The 26,330-nt window shown below is 42.5% G+C and overlaps 3 protein-coding genes across 6 annotated transcripts; 1 reads left to right on the top strand and 2 right to left on the bottom strand.

The window, feature by feature from the left end:
* On the bottom strand, nucleotides 1–10,942 carry fhl1a (four and a half LIM domains 1a). Of its 4 annotated transcripts, none has more exons than XM_061272140.1 (6): nucleotides 6,889–7,049; nucleotides 4,251–4,435; nucleotides 3,323–3,500; nucleotides 3,023–3,192; nucleotides 2,648–2,834; nucleotides 1–444 (listed from the first exon to the last, which is right to left on the bottom strand). In XM_061272140.1, the coding sequence occupies exons 1-6, from the start codon at nucleotides 6,908–6,910 to the stop codon at nucleotides 293–295; spliced, it is 894 nt and encodes a 297-aa protein (XP_061128124.1). In that variant the 5' UTR covers nucleotides 6,911–7,049; the 3' UTR covers nucleotides 1–292. The 4 variants fall into 4 exon arrangements, with proteins under 4 accessions (XP_061128124.1, XP_061128133.1, XP_061128141.1 ...); XM_061272149.1 differs by lacking the exons at nucleotides 1–444; nucleotides 6,889–7,049 and adding exons at nucleotides 1,178–1,769; nucleotides 10,855–10,942; XM_061272157.1 differs by lacking the exons at nucleotides 1–444; nucleotides 6,889–7,049 and adding exons at nucleotides 1,178–1,769; nucleotides 10,859–10,936.
* Nucleotides 10,943–12,567: 1,625 nt separating this feature from the next.
* Nucleotides 12,568–19,413, bottom strand: slc9a6a (solute carrier family 9 member A6a). Its single transcript, XM_061272173.1, has 16 exons — nucleotides 18,936–19,413; nucleotides 18,482–18,681; nucleotides 18,220–18,297; nucleotides 18,044–18,120; nucleotides 17,864–17,976; nucleotides 17,649–17,754; nucleotides 16,937–17,078; nucleotides 16,631–16,736; nucleotides 16,463–16,551; nucleotides 16,272–16,385; nucleotides 15,987–16,098; nucleotides 15,758–15,911; nucleotides 15,568–15,598; nucleotides 15,416–15,501; nucleotides 15,181–15,286; nucleotides 12,568–15,064 (listed from the first exon to the last, which is right to left on the bottom strand). Exons 1-16 carry the CDS (start codon nucleotides 19,258–19,260, stop codon nucleotides 14,831–14,833), a joined length of 2,073 nt encoding a protein of 690 aa, XP_061128157.1. The 5' UTR covers nucleotides 19,261–19,413; the 3' UTR covers nucleotides 12,568–14,830.
* A 732-nt stretch (nucleotides 19,414–20,145) lies between these two features.
* taf7 (TAF7 RNA polymerase II, TATA box binding protein (TBP)-associated factor) lies at nucleotides 20,146–26,322 on the top strand. Its single transcript, XM_061272118.1, has 12 exons — nucleotides 20,146–20,351; nucleotides 21,025–21,101; nucleotides 21,180–21,258; nucleotides 21,333–21,466; nucleotides 21,668–21,788; nucleotides 21,873–21,931; nucleotides 22,308–22,380; nucleotides 22,810–22,923; nucleotides 23,455–23,640; nucleotides 25,004–25,116; nucleotides 25,818–25,877; nucleotides 26,054–26,322. Exons 1-12 carry the CDS (start codon nucleotides 20,333–20,335, stop codon nucleotides 26,096–26,098), a joined length of 1,080 nt encoding a protein of 359 aa, XP_061128102.1. The 5' UTR covers nucleotides 20,146–20,332; the 3' UTR covers nucleotides 26,099–26,322.
* Nucleotides 26,323–26,330: the final 8 nt, after the last annotated feature.

The raw sequence follows: 26,330 nt of genomic DNA, 5'->3' as shown, positions 1-26,330 counted from the left end.
TTGAGATTGCAATTGTCTTTATTCACGTTTAAGCATTTTATTTTCCAACTTCACAACTCTTGAATACATGGGCTGCAAATCAGATTTCAACTTTTGAAACTACTCGCCAAACAGAGAAAAAAGCACTACAAAAAGAGACTGTGTATGCATATTCAAACTGATTATTGATTAATTGATTGGGCATTATTGCGGTGTCAACTATACGAGAGTTACATCTCTGACTTCTTGTTAATCTTTTTCAGAGGGAGTCAGATGCCATTTCTTTATGGTCGTGACCACTTGGAAAGCCATCTCACACCTTAGCACAGTTGGGGCAGTAGATGTTGTCCCCGGTGAGGACAAAGCGCTTGCTGGCCAAGGACAGGCAGCACTTCTTGCAGTTGAAGCAATACTCGTGCCAGGAGAACTTCTCGTAGTTCACCACGTTGGTGCCGCGTCCGAACCCTGCGGACATGTGTTGACGTCAGATAACGTTAAAAAAATATTTACCAAGATTACAATGATTGCTTGAATTGTACAAGTCAGGGACAATCACGTTTTATTAATCACATTGTACTGTGGTTGTAAAAGATATTTCTAATCGGAGCATTTGTTTTTGGGCAGGATGCAATTGTTTACAGGAGCACATGTTCGAGAAGACCACCCGTTTGTGACCCCGCTCGCACGGAATGTGATGTTTGGCAATTCATGTTAAATTGGAATCGGTGAGCATGAAATATGACCGGCCACTGATGTCACTATTGGACAATAAGGTGACAACTCTATTCAATTAAATTTCCACTTCTACTCCATTTGAAACATGTAGACTGTGCTGAACAATAACCCCTTTTAAATCTTAGTTCCTATTAGATTATTTTCCGTTACTCGTTAGCGCCGCCTGCTGGAGGAAGGCTGCCAGCGCTGACCGCTAGATCGGGTAGTTTGACCCACTAAAATACTCCAATAGCTTCCCTAGCTTGTACCGTTCAATTACCAGATAGCACAGTGCCTTAGATGGTTTACAGTTTTTAATGTGCCCTTCTTTCGGTCTGATAATCACATCGTCTGTGAATAAAACAAAAAATCCCACCCGGCAACTATTACCAATCTGTCGCCAAATAACATTTGGACTATAAATATATCTTCAAGTGTTCTGAGATGATATATCACCTGTTAATGAAGTCTTGCAAAACTAGACTTGAGATTGCAACCGTCTTTATTCATGTTTATTTTCCAATCTCACAACTCTTGAATACATGAGCTGCTTAAATTTCAGCTTTAAGCGCTACAATTGAAACCACTCACCAAGCAAAGAAAGAAAAGCACTGCATGCCAAAAAGACTGGATGCCTGCATGCAGGGATGGACAGCATACTACGCTATTTCGCCTTTTGAAAACAGGAGCCATCCTGATTTAAAATGCTATTTCCATTTTACTGTCGATAGAAAACTTACATGCAAGACCTTCATTCAAATTTGGTCATTCCTTTTTCCAATTCTGATTGTTCTATCGATAAATTGAATAATTGCAGTTACACCCCAAAACGTTTTGTACCCTCTGACTCCATTTTTTGTGATCATCTTTTTTAGGAGTCAGATGCAATTTCTTTCGGAGTGTAACCGCTTTGAAAGCCATTCAAACTTTAGCACAGAGCAGGCAGTACATGTTGTCCCCGGTTTGGACAAAGCGCTTGTTGGCCAAGGACTTGTGGCACTTCTTGCAGGTGAAGCAAGACGAGTGCCAGGAGAAGTTCTCGTGGTTCACCACGCTGCTGCTGCCCAACCCTGTGCCTGCGGAGACGCGTTGACGTCAGACAACGTTGACAAATGCTTACCATTAACCAAGGTTACAATGATTGATTGAATTATACAAGTCAGGGACAATCACAAGTTTTGTTGATGGTTATAAAAGAGATTGGGATCGGAGCATCTGTTTTGGGGAAAGAATACGATTGTTTGCAGGAGCACCCACTAAAGAAGGCCAGCCATTTGGGATCTATTGATACGGGATGCGATGACATCACCCGTAGACGGCGGCAAAGGAAACAAAGTAAAACAGAACATCCAGTTTTAGAATAATAATCTTTCCCATGACTCTGACCTGCTGGAGATTGCAGCTTTTGAGCATTTGCCCTCCCTTTGTGACAGTTTTGGCACTTTAATTAATCGAGAACATCTGACCGGCTTCTGAAGTTGTTTTTTTGTTGGCCCTACTGACAAACGGCTGTTATTAGCCAACCACTCTATTCCATTAAAGACTAACGTAATTTCTCCGTTATGGTGCCTTTTTTTGCACTAGAAAAAAAGGAAAATTGCCAAATCGCTCCTCTAATTGATTTTTGGGTTTTTTCCCCTCCCCCCATATTACGCAAGTACAAAACATCATCGCTGTTGTCCTGTGATGTTGCAGAAACGAAGAAAAAAGAAAGAATCGCCGACTATCTCTGATGTTTACCGAATGTGTCAACGTAGTGAAATGGCGCCCTGGGAACTTTGGAAACTATCTCTTGCCATCTGGGGAACCCACTCAACATGACATGAGGTAAGCCATGTTTGATTTTATTCACATCCGTTTCCTTGTTCTTTGCTTAGGTGAACAAATTAAAGAATTGATTAACAAAACAAATGAAATCATTTCCCCAGCAGTGATCTGGCTTTCATTGTCTGACCTGTGATGGGGTTCTTGCATCCGTGGCACTTCTTGGCCACGTCGCTCTTGTAGCATTGCACGCAGTAGAAGGCGTCCTCGTGGGGGGTGAAGCGAGTGCCAGTGAGAGGCTTGCGGCAGGTGGTGCACACAAAACACTCGGAGTGCCAGGGATGTTCCTGGTAGCTGATGCCTCCAGAGGTGATGGGCTGGGAAGGAAACAATCACGTTAGACAAAATGGTCAGTATTTTTCAGTGCACCATTTTGATTTCACTTCATTATTGTTAAGACAATTTTGCCGGTCACATAAAATAACGTGTCGGTCCGCATTTGGCACTCTGGCCTTGAATTTGACGCCCCTTTTCTTCCCACCCCCCCAGGAAATATTGGCTGTACCTCCTTGCAGTGGAAGCACATCTTGGCAAACTTCTTTTCATGGCAGGCGGTGCAGAAGATATCGTCACCCTTGCTCAGGAAGCTCTGCGTGCGGATTGGCTGCTTGCACTCAAAGCAGGTAAAGCACTCCTCATGCCACACCTTTTTCTTGTACTCCACATTCTTCGCGCCTGCCACACACACACAGTGTCCAAAAATGGGCATTCCTTCAAAGTCTTATTAACTTCTTATTAAATTCAGATGTATCTGACTGTGAGTCAGGGATGACCAGCGCTAATATAGAAATTGGGCGTGTCCTACCCGGCAGGACCACCTTGTAGCATCCCTGGCAGCGGTTGCCATCCGTGCAGGAGCTGCACTTGCCGCACATGATCTTGCCGTCGTCGCGGGCGCAGAACTCCTCACCGGCCAGCCCCTTGTAACACTTGGCGCAGCGGAAGCATTCCTCGTGCCAGTGGCGGTTCTTGAGGTGAAGCTCCTGAATGGGAGGGAACCGAGGTGTCGGTTAAGGCTGTGCAATATGCAGTAGTGACATGGAGACAGCGGTGCTAAAGTACATTTTAACAAAATCTCGACTTGAATATTTTTTCTAATTAAATTTGTTACCACTGCCTCTCATATAGTACCTTTCACACTCTGAACAAAAAAAACCTCACTTCTAGCAAAAACACCCCGCTCACACAAATATCTCACTCACAAAATAGCCTCTTGCAATTACCAGTTAAACCTCTTATACTTAAAATTATTTACTTCACATTCCCCAAAAACCTGCATACACCTCACCCAGAAAAAAACTCATGCGCACACCACAAAATGTACCGTAATTTTCGGACTATAAGTCACGTTTTTTTTCATAGCTTGGGTGGGGGGGCGACTTATACTCAGGAGCGACTTATATACATATATATGGGTTTTTTTTCACTTTTTTGGGCATTTTATGGCTGGTGCAACTTATACTCCGGTGCGACTTATAGTCCGAAAATTACGGTACTCATTTCAAAAAATTCTATTCACTCAAATACTCTCACACTTACCCAAAAAACAAGCATAAAAAAAAATCACATTATCCCCCCAAAAGGTTCACACTGGAAAAAAATGGTATGGTTCACCCCATAAAAACTCTCAGAAACACACCAAAAACCCAAAACCTCTCGCTCGTCAAAAGAAACCTTCCATTCAGCAGTTCTACTTTCAAACGTTTGTGTCTGTGCGTGTTTTTCTTTCTAACCTTGGAGTCTGCGCCAATGGGTCTCCTGCACTCAGCGCAGGTGTTGGCACAGACTTTGTTGAAGCACTTGGTGCACACGTGCTTGTCGTCTTTCATGACATACTTCTTGCCGTGCAGGTTGTCGCGGCAGTAGAAACAGTCGAAGCGATCCGTCATGGTGGAGGTCAGGTAGCTCCTGGGGCCTCCTGTAAAAAAAAAACGACGCAACATCACTTCTACATACATGGGAGTCGCTCACATCACCTACGTGTCTTTGTAGTCGGAGGTTGAGAGAAGCTCTGTGATACTTAAAGGGGAGGTCAACCCCAACATTTTCTTTGTGAAAATATGTTTTGTGCAGTCCACATGGCGGCCATTTTTGCCACTTGCTGTGGACTGAAAATGACGTTACAGTCGCCAGATCACGACCAATCATGACTCACCATTTTTCAAATCTGAGCCACGGTTGGTTGTAACCCATCCAAAATACCCTTGTGATTCAGTGATATCAATCTCAAGCTGGCAAAACCAAAAGTCTCAGTGCCAAAATTCCATTGGTGCCCCCCGGGGTCGACTGCATCGTTATTGCCGATCCATTTTGGTTATCGGCCTTTCCATCGCAGGAATGCAGTCAGACATGTATGGAAAACATTTAGTCCATGCTGGCTTATTGGAGAAAAAGAGATTGATGTTGGGACTTCATTTCTTTTAAACCACTACAGCTGGAGCTTAGCGCCAAGGGTCAGAGGCTGTGACATTTGGGCTTGGTAAGCATGGTGACATAAATATTTGGGAGCCATAACCACAGGCAACTCTGTGTGTGTGTTTGTGTGTGTGTGTGTATCTGGCAAATGCTATCAATGCGCAGCTGTGTCTAGGGGATAAAGTGGGTGACCTGAGGATGGAGTCAGAGGCCCTGACTCAGTAGTTAGCGTCATCATGCAACAAATCACAGTGGCTCTTTTCGAAAATACAACTTCTATTTGGGGCCCACTAAGCCTCCTCTGGTTATTGTGCTTCCACTGGGGACAAGCGCGACAGCTGACTGTCGTAGTTATGTATCTGACAGAAGAGGAGCCACACTGGGGTGAACGTGGGGGTCAAACCACTTTGGGGTGTGACTCACACCAACACAATGTTGGGCATTCTTTGTGTGTGTAAGTGTGTGTGTTCGCATTGGTGTGTTTGTGTTCATGCACGCGTGTGTTTCCATGCGGATCTTTCATCTAACGTGGACCTCACCCATCATCCAAAATGGTCTGGACTAAGATGGATGGTCTGTGTCTACATCTGCTGTAAACTGAAGCTATTCTATTTCCCCACTGTGTTCCCACTTGAGGCTGATGGAGCCGGAATGTTCCACTGCAGGGGAGTTGACCTTTTGAGTTTTTTGGAATGCCACTGCTTCCCTTCCATCATTGGATCCTTTTTTTATTTGTGCGAAACGTTGATACCATCCTGGGCCAAATATTTCTTTTGAAAGGTCACCCCAAGCCGCTCACCCCTCAGTCCGAGCAGACGGCATTTCCTCTACAACATGCTGGTCATATTTTTAACACCAAAGATGACGTAGTTTCACAAATATGCAGAGGCGACTTGACTCGAGTCAGACTCAAGTCATCAATTTTAGGGCTTGACAAAAAAAAAAAAATCATAATACAAAAAGCACATGCTCACGAGAAGAAAACCATTACCCGTTAGTGCTGCAACGGCACTCAACTCATTTTTGGGGATACAAATTAGCATACTGTAGATGTGAGGGCTTTTTTCCATTCACGTTAACTTTGAATCATGCACTTTCTCAACACTGAATATTCATGCTCACAAGAATAGAAATCATCTACCTGTTCATGCTTTAATGCGCTTCTCTCTGAATTAATAGTTATTAAGTCCACCAAATACTCAAAATAGACAGGTAGATAGTCACAATGCTTTTCACTCAACATATGCTGTAAAGTCACATGCTCACGTTGCAAAAATCATAACGTGCAAGTGAATCCCGGTGTACCCCAAGGCTCAATTATAGGTCCACTTTCTTTGTGTGTATTGTATTTTAGCCATTAAATCATAAATGGCAGAAAACAATTTGTAGGTCAATTTAGAGAAAAACGTAGTACTTATCCTTCCTGAAGCACAAAATAATTTTAATCTAGAAACAATAAAACTGAAACCAGTTCAAGTCAAACCTAGCCTCCAAACCGTGCATTAAGAAAAGCTTTTCACTTCTTAAAACATGGCCAAAGTGTCTCCCTTACTCTTTAAGTCAACACAGACGCGGTAATTGATGTTTACATTACTTCTTGAACTGAGTGTAATTGAAATTGTAATTATGGCAATCAATATAAATACAAAGATCATGAATGCTTGTCTGGGCATCCGCGCAAAATCCTGTAAATGTTGTTAACGCACATTAACACTTGTTTGTATGCTTGTCTCTCGGCATGAACACAAACTGTAACTAAATAATCTGGCTTCAAAATAGCGTAGGGAGTGATGGATTCAAACAGCGTGATGATGATGAGCATGGTGGGAATGCCTATCTCTCAGCATATATCTATTGTTACATGCCATTTAAAATGAGACGAGGTTAACATCAACTTTAAACCAATCGGATTCTTCTTCTTATTACCTTATTATACCAATTTACAAGTTAGCATACCTGAGTGCCTCTGAAAAGTCATGTTGCTTGTATTCAGGAGCAACAGGCGATGTCAAAACAAAAGATGGAGGCAGCAGTAGCAAGAGAGGTTGTCACCCACATGTGCTTACGTTCCGGGGTCCGTATATACACCCCTGCAAACACCCACCCGAGACCACCCCGATCCCGCTACAGCGTCCAAATCCAACCTTCATCTCCTTTTTAGGCCTTGGAGAATAGACAGGATAGATTAGGTGATAGAGATTGGATTCCGCTGCTGTTCAATCAGAAGGTTAAAAATAGGATTTAAAAAAGAGGTTTTGAATGATGGCGCCCCTCGCAAGGACAACAGATACTCCCAAAGCCCCCCTACTCCTCCCGTCAAATGTTTTGTCTCAGTCGTCTGGACCGGGTCAACATCGCAATTTGTCCTGGTGACTCACAAGGGAATAATTCGAGCACTGGCGTTTGAAGTTTATTTTGGTTTATGCCAACTTTTTTTTAGGTGGGAAGATGGCAAACACACATGTTGGCTTCATGATTGGCAGATATGCTCAACTTTTGTTTGAATAATTGGGTCGTTATAAATTTCATCATCCAAAGAGGTGCCTATTGTTTTATTCTATATTCTGAACAACGCTTTACGTTTTAATATTTAAGAGGTGTTGGATGACCTTTGACCTGTGTCTCTCTGGTCAAACATTTTTTTGCTTGCTTCGTGATGCAATCAGTGCGAAAGAGGTGTAAGGTTTTTTCAAACGAAACCAGACGACTTCCTCCAATTGTTGGGTTTCAATTGATTTGGACGTAAACACAAATCAATGCACTGAGCTTGTGTTTGCAAATGTGTGTGTGTGTTTGAAGAATCATCTGGATTGAATCTAACAGGACCGAAAATTCTTTGTCCCTTCTCATAACCCACTTGAATTGTAATCGACGGCTTGATTACAAATGGTTTGTTTTTCAATAACTCCCCGAATACGTAGGAGAACATTTTATTAGATGTTTGCACTGCTTATCAAAAGCAATCAATCACTTTCTTCTTTTAGTCGTTTCTCCTTTTTCAGTATTGCTGCGTTCACAACTGCTTTTGAAATGTGGTTGACATGAAATACCAAACTGATGACTGCGGAGAATTGAATCAAATTAAAAGCAAATGTTTATTCATGATTTCTTTTTCGTACACTGAGTCACATGTTTGATATCATGGCAATGAAGCCACATATATGAAAGCTTGACTTATTCTTATGTAAGGGTCATTAAATTGACAGTAGTCTAGAAAAACAAAATATACAGTATTTGGTATTTCTTTGTGCTACATTCAAATACTTGGGACCAATAAATGTATTCATTAATTTCTTTCAAATGCTGACATTTTTCATATTGTAATGACCTGCCTCCTTCCCAATTTTTCAGCTTTTCTATTTGGTTGGTCAAAGTCTCATTACTTTCTTTATACATTTTCTAATAATCTTTGGCCAGTAAACTCATTTCATGTGTTGTACTGGAATACAGAAGTGGCACATATACGCAAAAGCAGGAAATCTGGCCAATCTTTGTTTGACATTACCCTACCCGAGAAAATTGTGAGTCTGCGTCCTCGATATTGAGTTAGGGTGCGGACAGAGCAGTGGCAGACTGCGCTGCATTATCACTGGCATGGTGGCAATGAGTCACACATGCACACACACACACGCTTGGAGCAGTTAAGGTCAAATGCAGGATACGGTATGTGCACACTAAAGGCCATCAGGGCAACTGTCTTTCAAAACACACACAAGCACACATGCAGATAAAAACACTCGAGCTCTAATTTAGTCGCTTATGCTATGAGCATCTGGAGGCGTGACTATACTCGTTGATGTGATTTTATTTCACATTCATACAGTCAAATGAGCTGTGGCGTATTTAAAGTTGCTTAAGAGTGCTCAACTCCTTTTCATCGCAAGTCATATCACAACTAAGGTTGCTCTCTCGGGGGCAGTTGTAATGGTGAGAACTCATCGCATGTATAATCTGATCTCTGTTAAAGTGAGTCAAGGAGATTAATTTAGACAAAATCCGTGCTTTGACGCCGTATTGTGGCATCTTGATGCTGCAGAACTCGGTTGTAGCAAGTCAAGGAGCTTGATTTAGACAAAAGTAATGCTTTGGTGCCTTCTTGTGAGATCTTGATGCCAGAGAACTCGGTTGAAGCAAGTCGAGGTGCATAATTTAGACAACAGTAGTCATTTGACACCAACTTGTGGCATCTTGGAGTCTAGAAACTATGTTGATGTGTATTGAGAGTTAAAGTTTTGCTTCTCCACCATCTTGCGGCATCTTGGCACAACTGAATGGAGTGGAAATGAGTTGAGAAGCTTCAACATGACAAAATCTTGATGCCAAAGATCTATCTTGAAGTGATTCATTGTGACCAAGCTAGTGTTTACATAGGTGGAACCTAGCAAAAGTGGCATCTCTTCTTTTACTAAGTAAAAGTAAAAAGTAGGTTGCCTTACAACTACTCAAATATTGTAAATAATTCCAAAAATTTCTTAGGGATTAAATTTTGACATTCACTCTGTAACTGATTAAATCCTGCACATGACTGCTGCTTTTGTGCTGACCTTTTTTAAAAGACGCAGAAAGCGGCGCCGACACATTTGAGAACGTCTGAGAAATGTTTTACGGGTTCGAAAAGGCGGATGATGTCATCGTAGAGAGGAAACAGTGGCTCTCACTAACGATGACATCATATGTTTGGTTAGGAAGCGGCCCGCAAGCTGAAGGGCGGTAACCCTGTAACAAACCACTTAGCAAGGTCACATAATAGCGGAACTAAAATACAATGCAGCACAGCACACTATTTTCTGATCTACCATCTTGAACTGATTCAACTTGCATGAAAAACAAATGTATTTTTCATCAAAAATCTCCCATGGTAGATTGATCCAGAGGGCTAAACTGACCAACTCAGCACAGAAAGGTCAAGGACATAGAGCAAGAACAAGAAGCACACTAGGAAAAAGTCTTACCATGCAACATTCAAAAGATGATCATACAAATGTATTATATGCATTCATTGTACCATCGAATAAAATGAGATGAAATAGATAAATCTAACCTTTTTCAACACAGTGCCACCTGCTGGATCTGACCTGAATATTTTCCTTAATGCAAAATTGTACTGTACAATATGGTGCTATCTCATGCTTAATTGTTGAAGTTACTTAATTAATAACTTTTAGGATACAAATAATATATTACAAACATGACAGAGAAACATGTAACTTTTTTTTTTTTCCTTCCCGTTTTGATTGAACGTACGGAGACATGATGAATCTTACGGAAATAGCCCAGTTTATGTGTTCCCCACACCCATTTTTGATTGTCTATTTTTCAAAATATATATTTTATTTTGTAGATTTTAAAACAAATTCAAAATGGAAACATAACCCTGCATCACTGTTCCGCATAATTGTGCACAATAACTACATTGAAAAAAAGTTAAGCAATACTATTATTTTAGTTGATATAAAATACAATTATGTAGCAAATAGACAAAACATTATTATAAAACTCAACTTTTTATTTCAATTTTTGCCTAAAACATATATGCAGGATATTTTTTCTCCACATCTTTCTAAATGTGTTTTCATCTGAGTACCATTTTGTTTAATTTGGGGTGCACAAAGACTGACTGCTTACAATTTAATTACTTTAGATTGTCATAGTTTATCATCCATTTTAGTCACATCTACATATTATAACATTAATAGACGAGCTCCATAGAACTGTAAATGATGAGCAACAGACGATTCTTCAACTGACAGTATATGAACAAGGCTATAAACACACATCTATAAAAGATTGATATTTCAACAGATTGTTTTCAAAGTGCATCACGTGTTACACAAGACAAACAATAATAACTCCAGAAAGAGCTTAACAGAAGGTCAGTTGTTATGTCATTGAGACGTATTTAGCATAAATAACAGAACTCACCTACTTAAAGAATGTGAGTGCGGGTGTCTGGTTGGCTGGCTTGTTGGCCGAGCTGGGAAATGCGCTCGCCTCTTAAAAGCCGCTGGTAAGTCAAGAGGGAGGAACAAGCAAAAAAAAAAAAAAAGTGTAGGACAGACATAAGCCAAACCTTCGTAAGCGCTCACAAACAATGACCTCAACCAGGAATTTGGAAACTGGTGCAGAGGCCAATGAGGAAAATTAAGACCAAGTCTCACCAAGGTGCTGAAAACACTGCTTTCATTGTATTCCGATCATTTCATTTGTGTACTTCAAACTTTATAAGATATCCAGTTAAAATTAGGAAACCTTATCAAATCAATTTCTAATTTACAGTGCTAATTTCTAAATGAGGATGTCAAATACCAGGCAATTACAATCGGCCTACCTAAAAAAAACGTTTTAAATGCGTTCACATTCATTTTCACTAACATCATAAAATACAATTAGAAAGGTTTTCTTACCTTGTTCCTGCTTCGGCCAAATTTGACTTATTTTTACATTTGACAGCAATTAAAAATGCCTAAATGTCATTCTTTCACTCTGTGATGATTTTTTCGAAAGTAACACGAAAATACACAAAAATGAAAATATTTGAAAATGTCTCCCCGTCGCACAGGTTTATGTGGGCTCCAATTTAACCCATGTCTACTTCTAAAATTTACTCGGGAAACAATGTGAATCTTGTAATCTGTCTTTATAATCAACACCATTGCTTGGGTTCTCACAAAAACATGCACCTAGAAAAAAAATACTGTGAACACACTCTCTCCTGTCCTTCTTTGGTCATAAACACGAAGAGCGACATGAAGATGACTCATTCTCTGAGAAAAGTATGCGCACATCTGTCTGCTTTCACCTCCATGCTGCCAAAAAAGCAAAACAGTTTGAGCATCAGTGACAATCACTCACACACTCTTGAATTCCTGAGTGGATAAGTTTTCTCAGTCATGAGGTCATGTCTGATGCGAGATTGCAAGACTCGGGACAATGCTGGATAAATATTACAATTAGCACAATCGTGAGTAAACAGGTAAAATTACTAAGAAGGAAATCAAATGGCCTATATTTCCTGATCAAGATGGCTAAGAATGATAAGTTAATGAAAAGGTTTGGGCAGAAACTTAAACTAGAGTCTGATCGAATAATTGACTCTGCAGCACAAAAAAAAAAAAAGAAATTTAGCAGATTTTTGTTGTTGCAAAGTTAAAGTCAAATGTTTGCATTATATATTTTTACATATCGGTGAATGTAGGCAGTATTGGAACCCCCTGTAAAAAAGTCGTGTTCGATTTTTCCAATTTATCGGCCCATTAATCGGTTAAGGGAATTTTACTCAGCCAAATCTGCCTCAAAAGTCCAACTCACAATTATGGTGTAATAAAAAATTATTGAGAAAATAGCACTCCAATAACATCCTTTATAAAAACATATTAATATGAATGAAATTGAGTTTAAAGAAATAACCACTGTGTCATAATAAGGCAATTTATGATTTTTTTTTCTTTCAGTTTTGGATTACCCGACACATAAAACTATGTCCTCGGGTCATACCTTGCCTAAATGAACCTGGAGAGAAGTGGGCCAGAGATCACCCAGGCCCTAGTCGGTGAGTGTCCGTTCGCTGCTGAATGTGTTTCCCATTTGAAAGTTGTTACCCAACAAAGCAGACATAATAAACACATCATCAACAACTCTTTTCATTCAAAGCTTGGCTCCTGTTTATTTCTTCTGATCCTTTTGCACACTCAGGTGAGATATTATTTACACTAATGTGAACAGTATGTCTGCAAACACACAATGCATGAGTCATTCACACGTACGCAAACACCGGTAGGCACGCAAAAACAGAACTCGCCGCAGAGAGTGGACACAGCAAGCCTTTATAGTCGGTGTCATCCACAGAAAAACACTCGGCGTCTTTATTATATTTCTTACATTTTGTTTTTGTCTCGCCCTCAGAGTCCAGCACGTGGCTGATTGCATGCTTGCATTGTCGTATCCATGGCAACAGCATACAAATGCACACAGTAAGTACCTGAATTCTACGGATGGATTGAATACAGTAAGCAATGTAGATGTTCATTCATTTGGACGAGCTGAACTTTTCATTCATTACATTTTATATTTTTTGGGTCACCTCTCACACGCACACAACATAAAAGCAGTCACAGATTATTTAATGAGTGCAAATGTAAGGTTTCATTTTTGTTCTTGATTTGAAAACTGAAAATAGTAAAAATGGCAGAAAGAAATATTCTAGGGATGTCTTCAAAAAGGCATAAAATCAAAAAAAAAAAAAAACTTTCAATGAATTTCAAGTTCCTGCACAGCAGAAGATAACAAGTTGAAGAAGACCTTCCTCTTCCTTCCGCGTCCATATCATCACCAACACACGCACCTCTCCATCACATATGCACAAACACATTCAAGCACACAAACTTATACACAGGTACAATGCTCTTTCAACAAACACACACACGCAATACTGCTCTGTTCTACATAGGCATGCAAACACACTCTGGCTGTGGTTGACGACAACACAGCGGTTGCCATGGCGCCGTCATATCAACACTTCCTGTCTGTACTAGACAGCCGCTGCTCACAAGCTCGCCTCCCGAAATATCCTCTCAAGGCCCTTTGTGGTCAATGCGACACATCTGGATATCGTTTACAGATATTATTATTATCGACATCATCGTTATCGGCGCTAAGCTCTACAAAATTCTGGGTTTGGGGAGGAACTTTTCAAGGCCCCTTAAAATCTATTCCGGTGTTGTACAGTGACATGCAGAACAGTTAAATGTTCTTCCACGGAATGGTAGAAAGTCTAATTAACTTGTGTATTGACGGCAGTCGTACAACAGTCATGATAACTGTGTTGGAGTCAGTTGCGGAGCTTCATTTGGACAAAACTAGTGCTTTGGCGCCATCTTGGTGTTGGGAAACTATGTTGGTGGCAGTAGATGAGCTAAATTTAGACAAAGGTAGTGCTTTGCTGCCATGTAATTATATTGGCATGAATAGAGGAGCTTCATTTAACCAAAAGTAGTGCTTTGTTGCTATCTTTCATATTGGTGCCAAAGACTATGCTGAGTTAAGGTTTGCTTTGTCACCATCTTGTAACATTGAGAGAAAATTTTAGTCACCCACAATTACTCGTGAATTTTTCCAATGGTTGCAGGCCTCAGTCCGTATTGCCCACAAATATTGTCCTGAAATAATCAACTTTTACGACATTCTCTTTTATTGTAGCTCCTCCTCCTATGAATGGGTGAATCTCTATGACGAAATCCCAGAAGTGCTGATAGTTTACTTTCGTGGAGATCTGAGCATCCTGACAGATCAAAGCTAAGTGCAGTGATGTGGAAAAAAATGTACAGAGAAAAAAAAAAAAAACATTTAGGTTGCCCATCACTGTGCAAACACACACCCACACGCACGCGGTAGTTAGTCAGGGGCTCCGAACCCGACTTTTATCCCCCTGACGTGGCACATATTGCTACCTCGCGCACCCTCCTCGCCAGAACGTCAACTGGGTTGAGAGATCGCCTCCCAGGCACTTGATTGACAGCGCGTGTACTGTTAAGTGGCGACCAATCGCCATCCGGCTCCAAAGAAAAAGTCATTGTGAACCCTCAGCATGCAAACCAAGCTGATGAGCACAGCTGGACTGCTATATTGTCACAACTGTGGAAAGCCGTTCCAGCGTTTATTCCATTTCCTACTCGTGCGCTGAATTGTCCACACTGGAGGACGTGCAGTAGCAGGATGTGGAATATGAACGCTCAAACGGCTCACCGTGGAGAACACATGCTGTGCGTTGCTACAATAAGGTGACTCAAAAGCCCAACTGAAATGGACAAATAAATAAGACTACATTACAGTGATGGCGGACGAGATGGGCAGGCGTGACCAAGTAGCGGGAGAAGCCAAAAGGAAGCGGGCCGCCGCACCCTCACAAGCGGCAGCGGGGGTCTGTGAAAGGCGGCTCAGAGTCGTCCATGGGCAGCACCAGACGCGTGCCCCTCATCACCAGCTCGTGGTCGCCGTACGACAGCTCCCGGTCGGGGTCATCGGCGGTCACGCCGCGCGCGCCGTCGGTGCTGACGGTGATGTCGCCGTAGTTTAGGTTGACGTCACCGTCGGTCAGGATGAGGTCGGAGTCGTCATCCTTGATCTGACACTCGTTCTGCAGAGGGAGAGGAAAGGCTCAAATGTGAGTAATACAATTACTTTTCACATTACACTCCCAGTCAAGGGTCACTGACTAAGTTTTCAAAATCCGATCATTAAACGCGGTCTTACTTCTAAAGCCTGCGGGCTTGTGAGGAAGCGTGCCAGGGGGCCGCAGCAGGCGGGCAGTGTGGCTGTGAGCGGGGGGCCGCTGTGCGTCAGGATGGGCTTCATGTAGCTGGTAGCTCCAGTCAAAGAAAAGTAACGTCACAAATTCAACACAATAAATATGACGCGGCAGCACCCCCTGCCGGCCAAACCATGATTAAGCCTCAAATCACAACATACGCATAATTCTCAAGGATACTTGTGATCAAAGTTGTACCAAATTCGGAAAGGCCAGGCACTTTCCTGTTTGGTGCTTCGTCGCTCGGAACCTTCGCCGATGCTCGTCTGTGTAAATGCAGTCAATGTAAATTTGTATTGTTTTATATTTATTTTACGTAGCGTCACACTCACAGAGTTTTCTTGGTCGGAGTCCACCCCAACCCTGTTAAAGAAAAAGGAAAGAAATGTAAGTAAGTTTGAAAGCTAACTTGTGCCGCTAACTCAATAGTCAAGTCATAATTACAGTCCCGTGAATTAATGAGTCAATTATGAGCTATGTCTCAATCCTTTTGTACTCAAAACAATAGAAGGGGAGGGTTACCGTATGCGCTGGCACGACAACATCTGCGTCGTGCCGCCGCCACAGAACCACACGGTGAAAAAGACCACAAGCAGCGTGGTGGAGAACATCATCTGCCGCGCGTACGTGGCCGTGTCCCGGATGGACAGGGCAAACGTCATGGCGCCCCGCAGTCCTGTTGAACAAAAGTCAGGCAGGGGACTTGAGTCACATGACTTGAATTGAAACACGTGTCAAGCACGTGACTAACCCGCAAACATCATCATGTGCTGGAAATTGGATCGGATCTTGTTGCGTCGGCCCAGATTGAGCAGGAAGGAGAGCGGGTAGATGTTGGCCGCTCTGCCCAGGAACACTGCCACCTATAGGCAGGACCTTGGTGAAGGAGGACAACAGGTCCAATACATTGAACCGCATTATATTTGGAGTTTGCAAATTCTCTGGACAAAACCACAATCACATGCTCCGGCCAAAGTCATTTTCTGCCAACTCGTGGCATCCGTAAGCATTTCCAATTCATTTCACAAAAGGATACAAAAGCCCCGACAATAAACATGGGGTTAAAAATGTGGTTCTGGAAGGTAAAGAGGGCCAGACCCATGTAGGAGAAGATGAAGTTCTCCGCCAGGAAGTTCAGCAACTCAAACAGCTGCAATGGGAGACATGAATATTTATTAGGCCCTCTCAACCAAAAGTAAACAATTGTCATTTTCATTATTATTTGACCTGTTTGGTCCGCTCTTGGGACTCAGGAGACAGATTGTTGAAGGTGTAGTGCGCCTGAGTGATTCCACAGAACAACACTGCCACCACGCCTACGGCACAACAATATGCAAATACTGAATTAGAATGCGTGTGCGTGCTTTTGTGCGAGCGTGTGTCTGCAGGTGAGACCTGTGAAGCCGCATGCCTCAGCCAAGAGGAAGGTGCTCCACGACATGAGGAAGAACAAGGCGGTCTCCAGCAGCTGGAAATCTCTCAACTTTGTAAACTTGGTCACGTGCAAGTTGTCAAGAAGTTCAACCAGGCGGAAAACAATCTATACAATCGTTGAAAGTATTGACTTGGCGCCATCTTGCGGCACTTTGAGCCAAGGAACTCTGTTGACATGACTATAAGGCACTTGCCGAAAACCAAAGTAGTGCTTTTTTCATTTGTTCTGTGTACAGAATAAGAACGAGCGGAAAATGAAAAGGATATGAGCGCTGTGACGACGCCGATGGCACCACCGAGAGCGAAGGAGCCGCTGAAGACACCGAGGAACATGCCGAAGGACTTGAACATGGCCACCACCTCGAAGGTATGGCTGTTGTCACCCTCCGGCTGGTAAGCCACGATGGATCTGACCGCAACATCCGCAACACGTCACTTCATAGCAAAACCTCCTGGACACGCTGCATTTACTCGAGCTGTCACTATGGAATACTTTTTGAATGCAAACTTTCACAAAGGGACTTTGTTTGACCTTCTCTGAGCCGCCGTAATTTTCTGCAGTGAAGTATTTTGCTTTTAACGTGATGAACTTGGCATGCATTTTTTCGCCGAGTCTACTTTGCAGTGGCGCTGCAAGCGAGTACGAGCCATGCTGTCGGTTTTCTTTTCGTTCCTCTTCTCCACACTCACAACGGGACAATTCACCACGACTCTCCTCATCTCTGCGCAAACAATAACAACAATGAAAAGTGTATCTTGTTTGATGACTCATATTCTAAATATAGCACACTTGACTGGTGATTTATTATTTTTTTAATCCTAAAATATTCCCTTGACGAAGTTGTACTGCATACGTTCATCGTCTCGCTGCAAAACTCTTCACAGGGCTTACTAAACCCGATGTAGTGTCAGCTGTGCATTTTCCATCTATTGAAATAACGAGACGATAAAGGCGGGTGAACTCTTTCGCCAGACTTACGAGGAGAGAATGACGGCCACGGCGTCGTTGAGCACGCTCTCGCCGAACAGCAACGCGTACAAGTCCACGTCCACTTGCAGCTCGTTGAAGATGGCCAGCACCGTCACTACGGCAACAGAAGACAACAATCAGTTCTAAGCATGAGGTGGGTATTCACGAAGGCTTCGATTTGGAGCCGGTTGCAGTTTGAATAGAAGTCAACAATGGAGGCGCACCAGGGTCGGTAGCGGACACGATGGCGCCGAAGAACAGGCAATCCGTGAAGAAGAATTCTCCACCCAGTTGCCCCATATGCTTCATTAGCATCACACAGCCATACATGAACAACCTGGCAATAAAAAAGAAAAGACGACAGTAATAAATCACAACAAAAGTGCAAAAAGTGACAATCTTACCCGATGACAAAACAGGAAACTACTGTCCCCAAGAAGGCGTAGGCCAGGATGGAGCCCATATTCCGGAAAAAGTGTCTCTGGAAACAAGTCAGACGCCATCGAAAACGTAACTCTCCTTCCTCCTGACAGCACATTGATGATGTCATCAAGAGGAGACCCAAAAAGATTTTGCTTACCCTCTTCAGGCTGTAGCCAGCGTGAAAGATGATAGGCGGAAGGAGGATGTTAAAGAAGACTTCAGGGTCAAAAGTCACCTGGGTTGGATACAAGACAAAAAGTCTATTGAAAAAGAAGTAGAAAATGCAATTTCTGTCGAAAATGTGCTAAAGTGCTGACCCTGAACTGAAAGTGCTATGGAATTGGAAAATGCAAAAACTTGTGCAGGTGTACTGACTAAGCTGAACAGTTTCTAGTTAATGTAGTTTGATTTATTCAGACCTTGCGAAGCATCTCGTTGTCCTGCACGTCATCCACCTCGCTGGCACTGATTTCACCCTTCAGCGTGTACTCATAGAACTTTCCCTTGGAGTGGACGAGCAGTGTGGCGGGGCTGGCGTTAACGTGGCAGCTCAGCGTCACGTTGCTGACGTCGCGTGGGACGTGGATCCCGTAGCGCAACACTACGCCCATCAGTAAACCTGGGCACAAGGCAAGAAAAGAAAACAAATTTCTTATGTAGTGACTCGACTCGGGAGCTTTGAAATTGAGCGCATATTAAGGTTAATTGAGACTGCTTACATGCTGCTGTTTTGGTTAGCAAAGGAGTCCTCCAGAAAGCCCCCCCCCCCCATACCTACTTTTGCACCCGGAAGTACATAACACGTCACAGTAAAAACGTCTTTTACAAGGTCTAGTTTGGGTTTAAAATGAATGTGCAGCGGTAGAAGTTTACCATAAATCATCGCCAATCCAGTTTCGTGCAAGAAGCGGAACCGGCGGTGTTTGAACAGCCAAATGGTGAGGATGGTGAGGGTGAGGAGCAGGATGAAGATGAGCAGGTCGGCGCTGTCCTGCCGGTGGCTCTCTTCAGCCCTTTTCTCCGTGACGATGTTCTCCATGGCACTGTCCTCCTCCTCCTGCTGCTGTTGCAGCTCTCGAGGCGACGAGGATGCTCGGCACACGCACACCGACAGGCTCGCCGCCAGCAGCGGCAGCAAGAACCGCCACAGCGGTCCCGTCGCCGCGCGGTTTCGGCTGACAGTCCAGTGAAGCGACATGGCCTGATGTTTGGCAGCTAAACGCTGCAGCGTCGACGTTGCTGAACTCAAAACCTTTGACAATATCAAACACGACTGGCACAGGAGATGTAAACGACAGCAACAGAGAAATTGATTCCGACCCGGAAATGAAAAGTCGGACTTTTTTTTTTTCTTTTTCCCCAGAACGCGTATGGTGGCTTCAGCTTAAAAGTTCCACGAGAAAAGACTGCACAATAAAATAATACCAAAGATACACTGTTAGTTTTAGTTCATTCAAAACATTTATTTACTCTTTGTTTCACATTTCATTTGAATATAAATGTAGAAAACCGAATTTTCCGCACCAAAAAATTAAATGTTGTTTATTTTGAAGTCCTGTATTCATTCTCAACAGGAAGCGAGTTCCGTGGCGCTACGCGTTACAGGTTAAACATTTTTTATTTGTCCGTTTTTTAATCAAAATTAAAAGGGGGCTCAAAGTAACAACGGCAAATCAACAAAATACAACATTTTTGTAGAAAAAAAACAGGAACACACCAACCAAATCAAATGATATAAAGAACGCTATAACACAAATGTCCGATTCTTATCTTATATCCGTCAAATATATTTTTTTGCAGTTCAACCGTTATTTGTGACAAAAAGATTTCTAGATTTGCACCAAAATGTTCTTTGTATTTTGTTGATTCTCCGCTTTCCAGACAGTCTTCCCAGACCACGGTGATGCCAAAACAGGTGACGTCATTGTGTCCTGCTGGTTTTATGTATCTAAATAAAGTATACGGACATTTTGTATGACATTATAATCTATAACGCCGCCACTGATAAATTATTCCTATTAGTAGTTTAGTGTTAAAATACTTCGTCTTCAAAAAGTGTGAATGTGTGTAAATGTAACGATTGTTACTTTTCCTAGGAGCACTTGAATGCACCACGTGACCCCCCATTGGTTTCGACATGATTTTGTTCGGCTAGTAAAACTGCTCTCCGATTTAAAACACTCTCGACATCATTTTCTATAGTTCGAATGCTTGGGTCGTAGTCTCCGATCTTCTTGTTCTATGGTGTCGTGGAAATTACCAAAACGAATATGACCTCGAAACAGAAAGGTAGGTCCATTGCCCATCTCATTTGATTAGCTTACTATGCTAATGTTATCCCGGCTAGTTTCCCTTCAGCAATGTAAACATAAACATCATGCACATGAAAATATATTCAGCACAATTGTATTTGGTGGTGGCAGCTACATAGATAAATAGCTACAAACTAGTAATAACAATAGAAAAAACTGCACTACCTTAATAACGAGTATTTGTAACCTTTTGGGCTAGATTAGTCTAATTATAGTATTAGTGAATGTATGTCACTTTTGCAACGTACTCTGCTTATGTAACGTTATCAGCAGTTGTGATAAAGTGTCGCAGTTGTTGATGTCACAGTACAAAAGAGTAGTTAGTAAAATTATAGTTTATGAATTACTCGGCAAGGCAAGTTTGTTTGTACCGCACACTTCAGTCACAAGTTTAGTCCACGGTGCATTACAGTAAATTGTAACAAAGTAAAGCTTAACTAGTCGTTGCAGTTTATAGCAACTCGGATAAGAGGCGAAATGCCTAAACAGCAGTAGCAAAGCAAGCTGTCAAGTTGCAATCGATTCACTGCACTGAGAAAGAAATGACCTGCATGAATGAGAACATCCACATAGTGGTTGTAATTTAAATAAAAACTCTGGATGTGCTGTGGTTACGTACATGCAAGTTAACGTTCTTTTTGGCCTTCCAGCTGGTAAAGTTGGCTCCAAGAGTAAGGAGGACGCTCCATATGAGTTGGAGAATCAGTTCGTTCTGCGGCTGCCAACAGTAAGCATCTGCACGTTTTTTTTACTTTCTTCATCTATAAAATGCACTAATTTCTACAAACGTTTTGAATTTTGCAAGGAGTATGCATCTACCGTAAGGAGGATTGCCCAGTCTAGTAGTATGAATATGAAGGACAGACTCACCATTGAGTTGCACCGTGAGTCACATCTTTGTAAGGAATTTGAAAGTTTTAGAAGCCATTCTTTCTTAATATTAAATATGAATTCACAGCTGATGGTCGCCATGGCATCGTGAGGGTGGACCGTGTCCCTCTGGCATGCAAGCTGGTGGATCTGCCCTGCATCATTGAGTCTCTCAAAACAGTGGACAAGAAGACTTTTTATAAGACAGCTGATGTCTGCCAGGTAGAGCAGCACCAAAGTATCGTATTAAGGAACTAAAAAAAAAAAAAAGCCCTCCTTTATGTCATTCTGTTAAATCACAAAGTATGGTGGGTGTGTTTTCCTTTTTATGCTGGTTTCATTTTGCGTGTGTATTATATGCACTTCCTTTATTGCCAATTATTTGTCATTGGAATGTGTTATATCCTTACTTTGTGTGGTTAGATGCTGGTGTGTACACTAGATGGAGACCTGTACCCTCCTTTAGAGGAGCCAACTGGCACCGATCCCAAGACCAAGAAGAAGGACAAAGACAAGGACAAGAAGTTCATTTGGAACCACGGCAGTAAGAAGTCAAATGTGCACCCGTTTAAATGCTACACATTAGAATCGTCACTGCATTAATGATTTTCTCCCCTCTCCTCCCCAGTCACTTGTCCCCTCAAGAACACACGCAAGAGGAGATTTCGCAAAACGGCAAAAAAGAAGGTTTGCGCTACTCTTTTTTTCGCCTCCCATTTTTCTTCTCGCCTCTCATCAGTCTTTTTAGCATCCATCTCCTCCTTTGACTTTTTCTTCCAACAGCACCTCTAGTGAGCCTTAGATTTACATATAAATAAAGACCCTCCATCTTTGTTTGTCCTGAAGGCAAAGAAACAAACAAAAAAGCTATTTCACTGGCGCTTTTTTTCATAGTGAAGGAGCATTTGCTCGAGCTTCAACCTCGTCTCTTTGAATCAATCTTCCCGAAGGTGCAGAGTTGAGTCGCATCGATTTAGCTGCCTTCTGTTTTCTAATCGCTAATGTTCTCGCTGGCAGCGGGCCAACTGCTGTAACCCGCACTCCGTCTCTCTCTACCTTGCAGTACATCGAATCTCCAGATGTGGAAAAGGAGGTGAAGCGCCTGCTGAGCACAGACGCCGACGCTGTCAGCGTTCGTATCCTTCCACCGTGGCACACGGCAAGGACAACATTGATTTTGTGTCATGTCACGCAGCATCACGTCTTAGCTGACATCGGGCCGCGCAAAACTACCATAGCCAAAACAGGTCATGTGAGCGGCGACATTGTCAACTGCAGGGGTGGCTAAACCTTCTTGCCTGTCATCAGTTTAGTCCACACTGACAAATAGAACACTGAATGCAATTAACCTAGCAACACCTTAATACTGCTAATCAAAATGTAACATAGTTTAAAGGTCACAGGTCAAAGGTCACTGTGGGATGTGGCCCGATGAGTTCTGTGTTATTCTGCTCCATGCTTCTCGCAAATTTCATATTGTAGGCCAGTGCTGAGATTCAAACCAGGTTGGTCACTTGTTGGAGAAATCACAAAGGGGTGCGTTGGCCTTGACCTGTGATGTTCAGGATGGGAAGTCATAGCAGAGGACGACATGAAGGACGGCGACCAGCATGGCTCACTGGCCAACCTGGACTCGTCACCCGGCACATCGGGACACAAGATGGGTCACGGATCATCAAGTAAGTCATATATACGTACACAGAGACATAACAACAGCTTGGGTAAAATTCAAATGTGTCGTACAGTTTGGCATAGTAGCAACATTTTCTGAGAAATGTGCTTCAAACGTTTAGCAAAAAACACAGATGTCGACAACCTAACAGCAAATCCAATGATAAACTGCCTTTAATGCAAATGTTACAACTGTACAATGTTACATTGGCCTCCAATAATCTACTTTTTGAAGACTAAATGTCAAGTTTTGTCTTATTTTCGAAAACACAAAACTTGGATTTGCACCCCAAATCTGTTTCATCAGCACCATAAAAAAACGACAATAAAGGATTTCTATTCTATTAGATTCTATTCCAATGGAGCAGCCCAGCAGATTAAAAGCAATCTGAGGCTCATTATGAGCCGAAATGCCAGATGTTCCAAATAATTTTCAATATGACATGAATAATAACCTTGACAACAGCTGACACGGACAGAATCCAATGTGCGACTCGACAACCTCAGTTAACGACCGATAACTTTTTTACTCGGGCCAGCCCAGCGTGACGAACTGCGGGAGATGTTCAACGACATCAGCAGCTCCAGCGAAGACGAGGAAGACGACGTGGACCGCCACGAAGATGAGGACCTGAACATTGTGGACACGGAGGACGACCTGGTTCAAGACAAGCTGGACGAGTCCGACCCTGCGCAACGAGAGTCGGATACAAACAACCAAATAGGTGAGAGACGACTTTTCTCTGTCGAGAGCAATTTTGGTGTCTGGAACAAGTCATGTCAAATTTATGTGATGTCATATCTGAGCTATTAATCAGCCTGAAGCTAAGCTAGGGATTGCTACGGTAAGTTGGAGAAGCACGGGTCGAGACATTTGTGGGTCAGCAATATTAGCCGCCAGCCTTTCCTCAGAAGTCCATTTTGGACTCACACTGTCAGGTCGCGCGAGCCTTGCACAACAACACCGTTGTGATCAAACAGATTTCCGTTACTACAAGAATAATTATTTGTATTGTATTTGAATATGAGTAGAATAAACAAAGAATAAGGTTGTGAGTAGTCGGGTTGATTTGTAATGACGTTAAAAGTCATGATATAAGAAGAATTCATTTTCCTTCTATATTCAGGTGAAAGGTTCTCATTGTTACTTCTCAGTGCTGTCCTGACACTGTAGGAACAACGTCACAAGCTTAGTTGTGAAGGGAGCTCCAGTTTTAGTTGATTTGAGGTAGCAGGCCGCCACTTTAGAGTAATTGAACGGCCGCTCTGTGTGCAGGATCATTTAGAGGTCCTTTGAGTGCTTTGCGGTCCTTTTTTCTAATGGATGTGTTGTACCCATTAAACACAATTTGTGACATCCTGGCGAGCCAGGACGAGCGGAGCCTGACTGTCAGCCGTGTGAAAATGACCATCATGGTTTCTTTGGCTCCCTCACAAGTACACACAGCCTTGTTTAAATGACAGAAACACACTAGTTGGGTAAAAAGTACACGTAACTGATATTTGCCGTATTTTAAGCAGAATGAATCGACCGAAGAGTTATGTACGAATACTGAAGTCAATAATTAAGATCAGAATGACAGATCAGAAAGATTTCAACAGTTTTTTTTTTTTTTTTTTTTTAAAGTACCGTATTTTCCGGACTATAAGGCGCACCGGACTATAATGCGCACCTTCAATGAATGGCCCATTTTAAAACTTTGTCCTTATATAAGGCGCACTGGACTATAAGGCGCACCCTTAATACATCATGTCAGATTTTTAATCCAAATCAAATCATTTTCCATTTTATCTTTTTTATTTCAACTTCAGATGCAACAAATGACTTTATAGTCACAAAATAATGATCCATAGTCTTTTTGATTCATAATTCATAGTCTTCAGCGGGCCACTCATGATTGATTTCATGACACAATGCTTCGGGCCAGTTTAAATTTAGGAATTTGGTCCATATATAAGGCGCACTGGATTATAAAGCGCATTGTCGGCTTTTCAGAAAATTTTAGGTTTTTAGGTGCGCATTATAGTCTGAAAAAGACGGTATACTTTTTGTTTTAACTTGACTTAAATGCCCTTCTGCCGTTGCAGTGATGGAATACCAGGTGCAGATCAGCGGCATCAAAGCCAAGCTTCAGGAAACGCGAGCCCGCAAGAAGCAACAGGAGGAGCTGATCATGAAAGTGGAAAACCAGGCCCTAAAAGTGAGCCCATACACACTGACACGACATATATTAATAGAGGATTTGGAAAACAAGAGCTCAGAGGCAGAAATTAATTATAAAAGTTTATTGATTTTAGTGTTAGTCGTCAAAAAGTCAAAAGTGTGTATTATATAGTCATGGGAAGGCTATTTTCTGCTCATGTCTATAGCACTCATTTGAATTGTTTCTTACTTAATAGTGACATTTTCTTCTAATGACGTTTTTCAATAGTTGTAATCGATACTCGATACACTTTTTCATATACTGACCAAAATAAATGATACTTTTTATCCGAATGAGGTCAGACTATGAATAAGATGACAGTGGGACCTTACTGGGTAGTCATATTTGCATCATTACGTCTGGGTTCTAATTGCAAATTGGGGCAAATTGCATTCACCCTAATACTCGAGCTGGCGGGACAGCGAGCAGACACGACTGCAATTTAGCACTCCCGCTGTCCGTCGTTTTGGGGCCGCCGTCTGCAATCGTTACCGTCACGGTCGCCACGCCAAAAGGTCAGCCGTCTCTGACTGACATTCCCTGTGGCCTTTCTGTCAGAGCCCAGATAGTCACGCATGCACACGTACGCACACAGACACACACGCGCACACATAGGCACACGCACGTTTGAAGCCATCAAAATTAAAGGAGGTGCTAGATGGCAATTCCAAACAAATGTCCCATTTCTCTCCTCCCAGAACCGATTCCAAGCCTGTTTGGATGAGATTATTCAGCAGGAGGAGCGCGAGATGGAGCAGGTAAGGCTGCCATGCTTTCCCCTTGGTGCAAAGGAACTATGTTGACGTGAGTCGACACCTCAATGGCATCAATAGGCTTTTTCGAGTGGCCGGCAACATTTCAGAGAAGTCATTTTTACTCAATGATGTCTTTGGTTATGACATGAAAGCCTCTCCTGTTTGTGCTGCTCCGACAGTTGGCCTCGCTTCAGGAGCAGCTGGACTCGCTGATCGAGAAGTGAGCACCAGGGGGCGCCCTCATGGCATCCTCAGCACCATACGTGAAAGTGAATGATGAAGAGAACCAGGAGGAGGAGGAAGATGTGAGCCTTGACAGACAGACTTGCTGTGTCATTCCTTTTTAGTTGGATATTTTTACCCAGCCCTCGGAGAGCACGGCAATTTGCATATTAGCTCAAATCACGTTGTTTGGAGCCGTCTCATTAAAGTGTTTTGTTCAAACAGAGACTTTTT

This window comes from Syngnathus typhle, linkage group LG1, assembly GCF_033458585.1.
Source record: "Syngnathus typhle isolate RoL2023-S1 ecotype Sweden linkage group LG1, RoL_Styp_1.0, whole genome shotgun sequence".
Taxonomy (NCBI): Eukaryota; Metazoa; Chordata; class Actinopteri; order Syngnathiformes; family Syngnathidae; genus Syngnathus; species Syngnathus typhle.
Note: the sequence above shows the minus strand (reverse complement) of the source record. Positions and strands in the feature narration are given on the sequence as shown.

Excerpts from the sequence above, each read along its gene's own strand:
- fhl1a (XM_061272131.1), bottom strand. The coding sequence starts at position 6,910 with ATGACTTTTCAGAGGCACTCAG. Across the intron at positions 2,835-3,022 it reads TGTGCTTCCACTGCAAGGAG|CCCATCACCTCTGGAGGCAT; the intron begins GTACAGCCAATA and ends TTTCCTTCCCAG. Across the intron at positions 1,770-2,647 it reads ATGCAAGAACCCCATCACAG|GCACAGGGTTGGGCAGCAGC; the intron begins GTCAGACAATGA and ends GCGTCTCCGCAG.
- slc9a6a (XM_061272173.1), bottom strand. The coding sequence starts at position 19,260 with ATGTCGCTTCACTGGACTGTCAGCCGAAACCGCGCGGCGACGGGACCG. Across the intron at positions 16,386-16,462 it reads CCCAAGAGCGGACCAAACAG|CTGTTTGAGTTGCTGAACTT; the intron begins GTCAAATAATAA and ends CTCCCATTGCAG. Across the intron at positions 15,599-15,757 it reads TTGTCGTGCCAGCGCATACG|GGTTGGGGTGGACTCCGACC; the intron begins GTAACCCTCCCC and ends TTTCTTTAACAG.
- taf7 (XM_061272118.1), top strand. Across the intron at positions 21,102-21,179 it reads TCGTTCTGCGGCTGCCAACA|GAGTATGCATCTACCGTAAG; the intron begins GTAAGCATCTGC and ends GAATTTTGCAAG. Across the intron at positions 21,932-22,307 it reads GCAAAACGGCAAAAAAGAAG|TACATCGAATCTCCAGATGT; the intron begins GTTTGCGCTACT and ends TCTACCTTGCAG.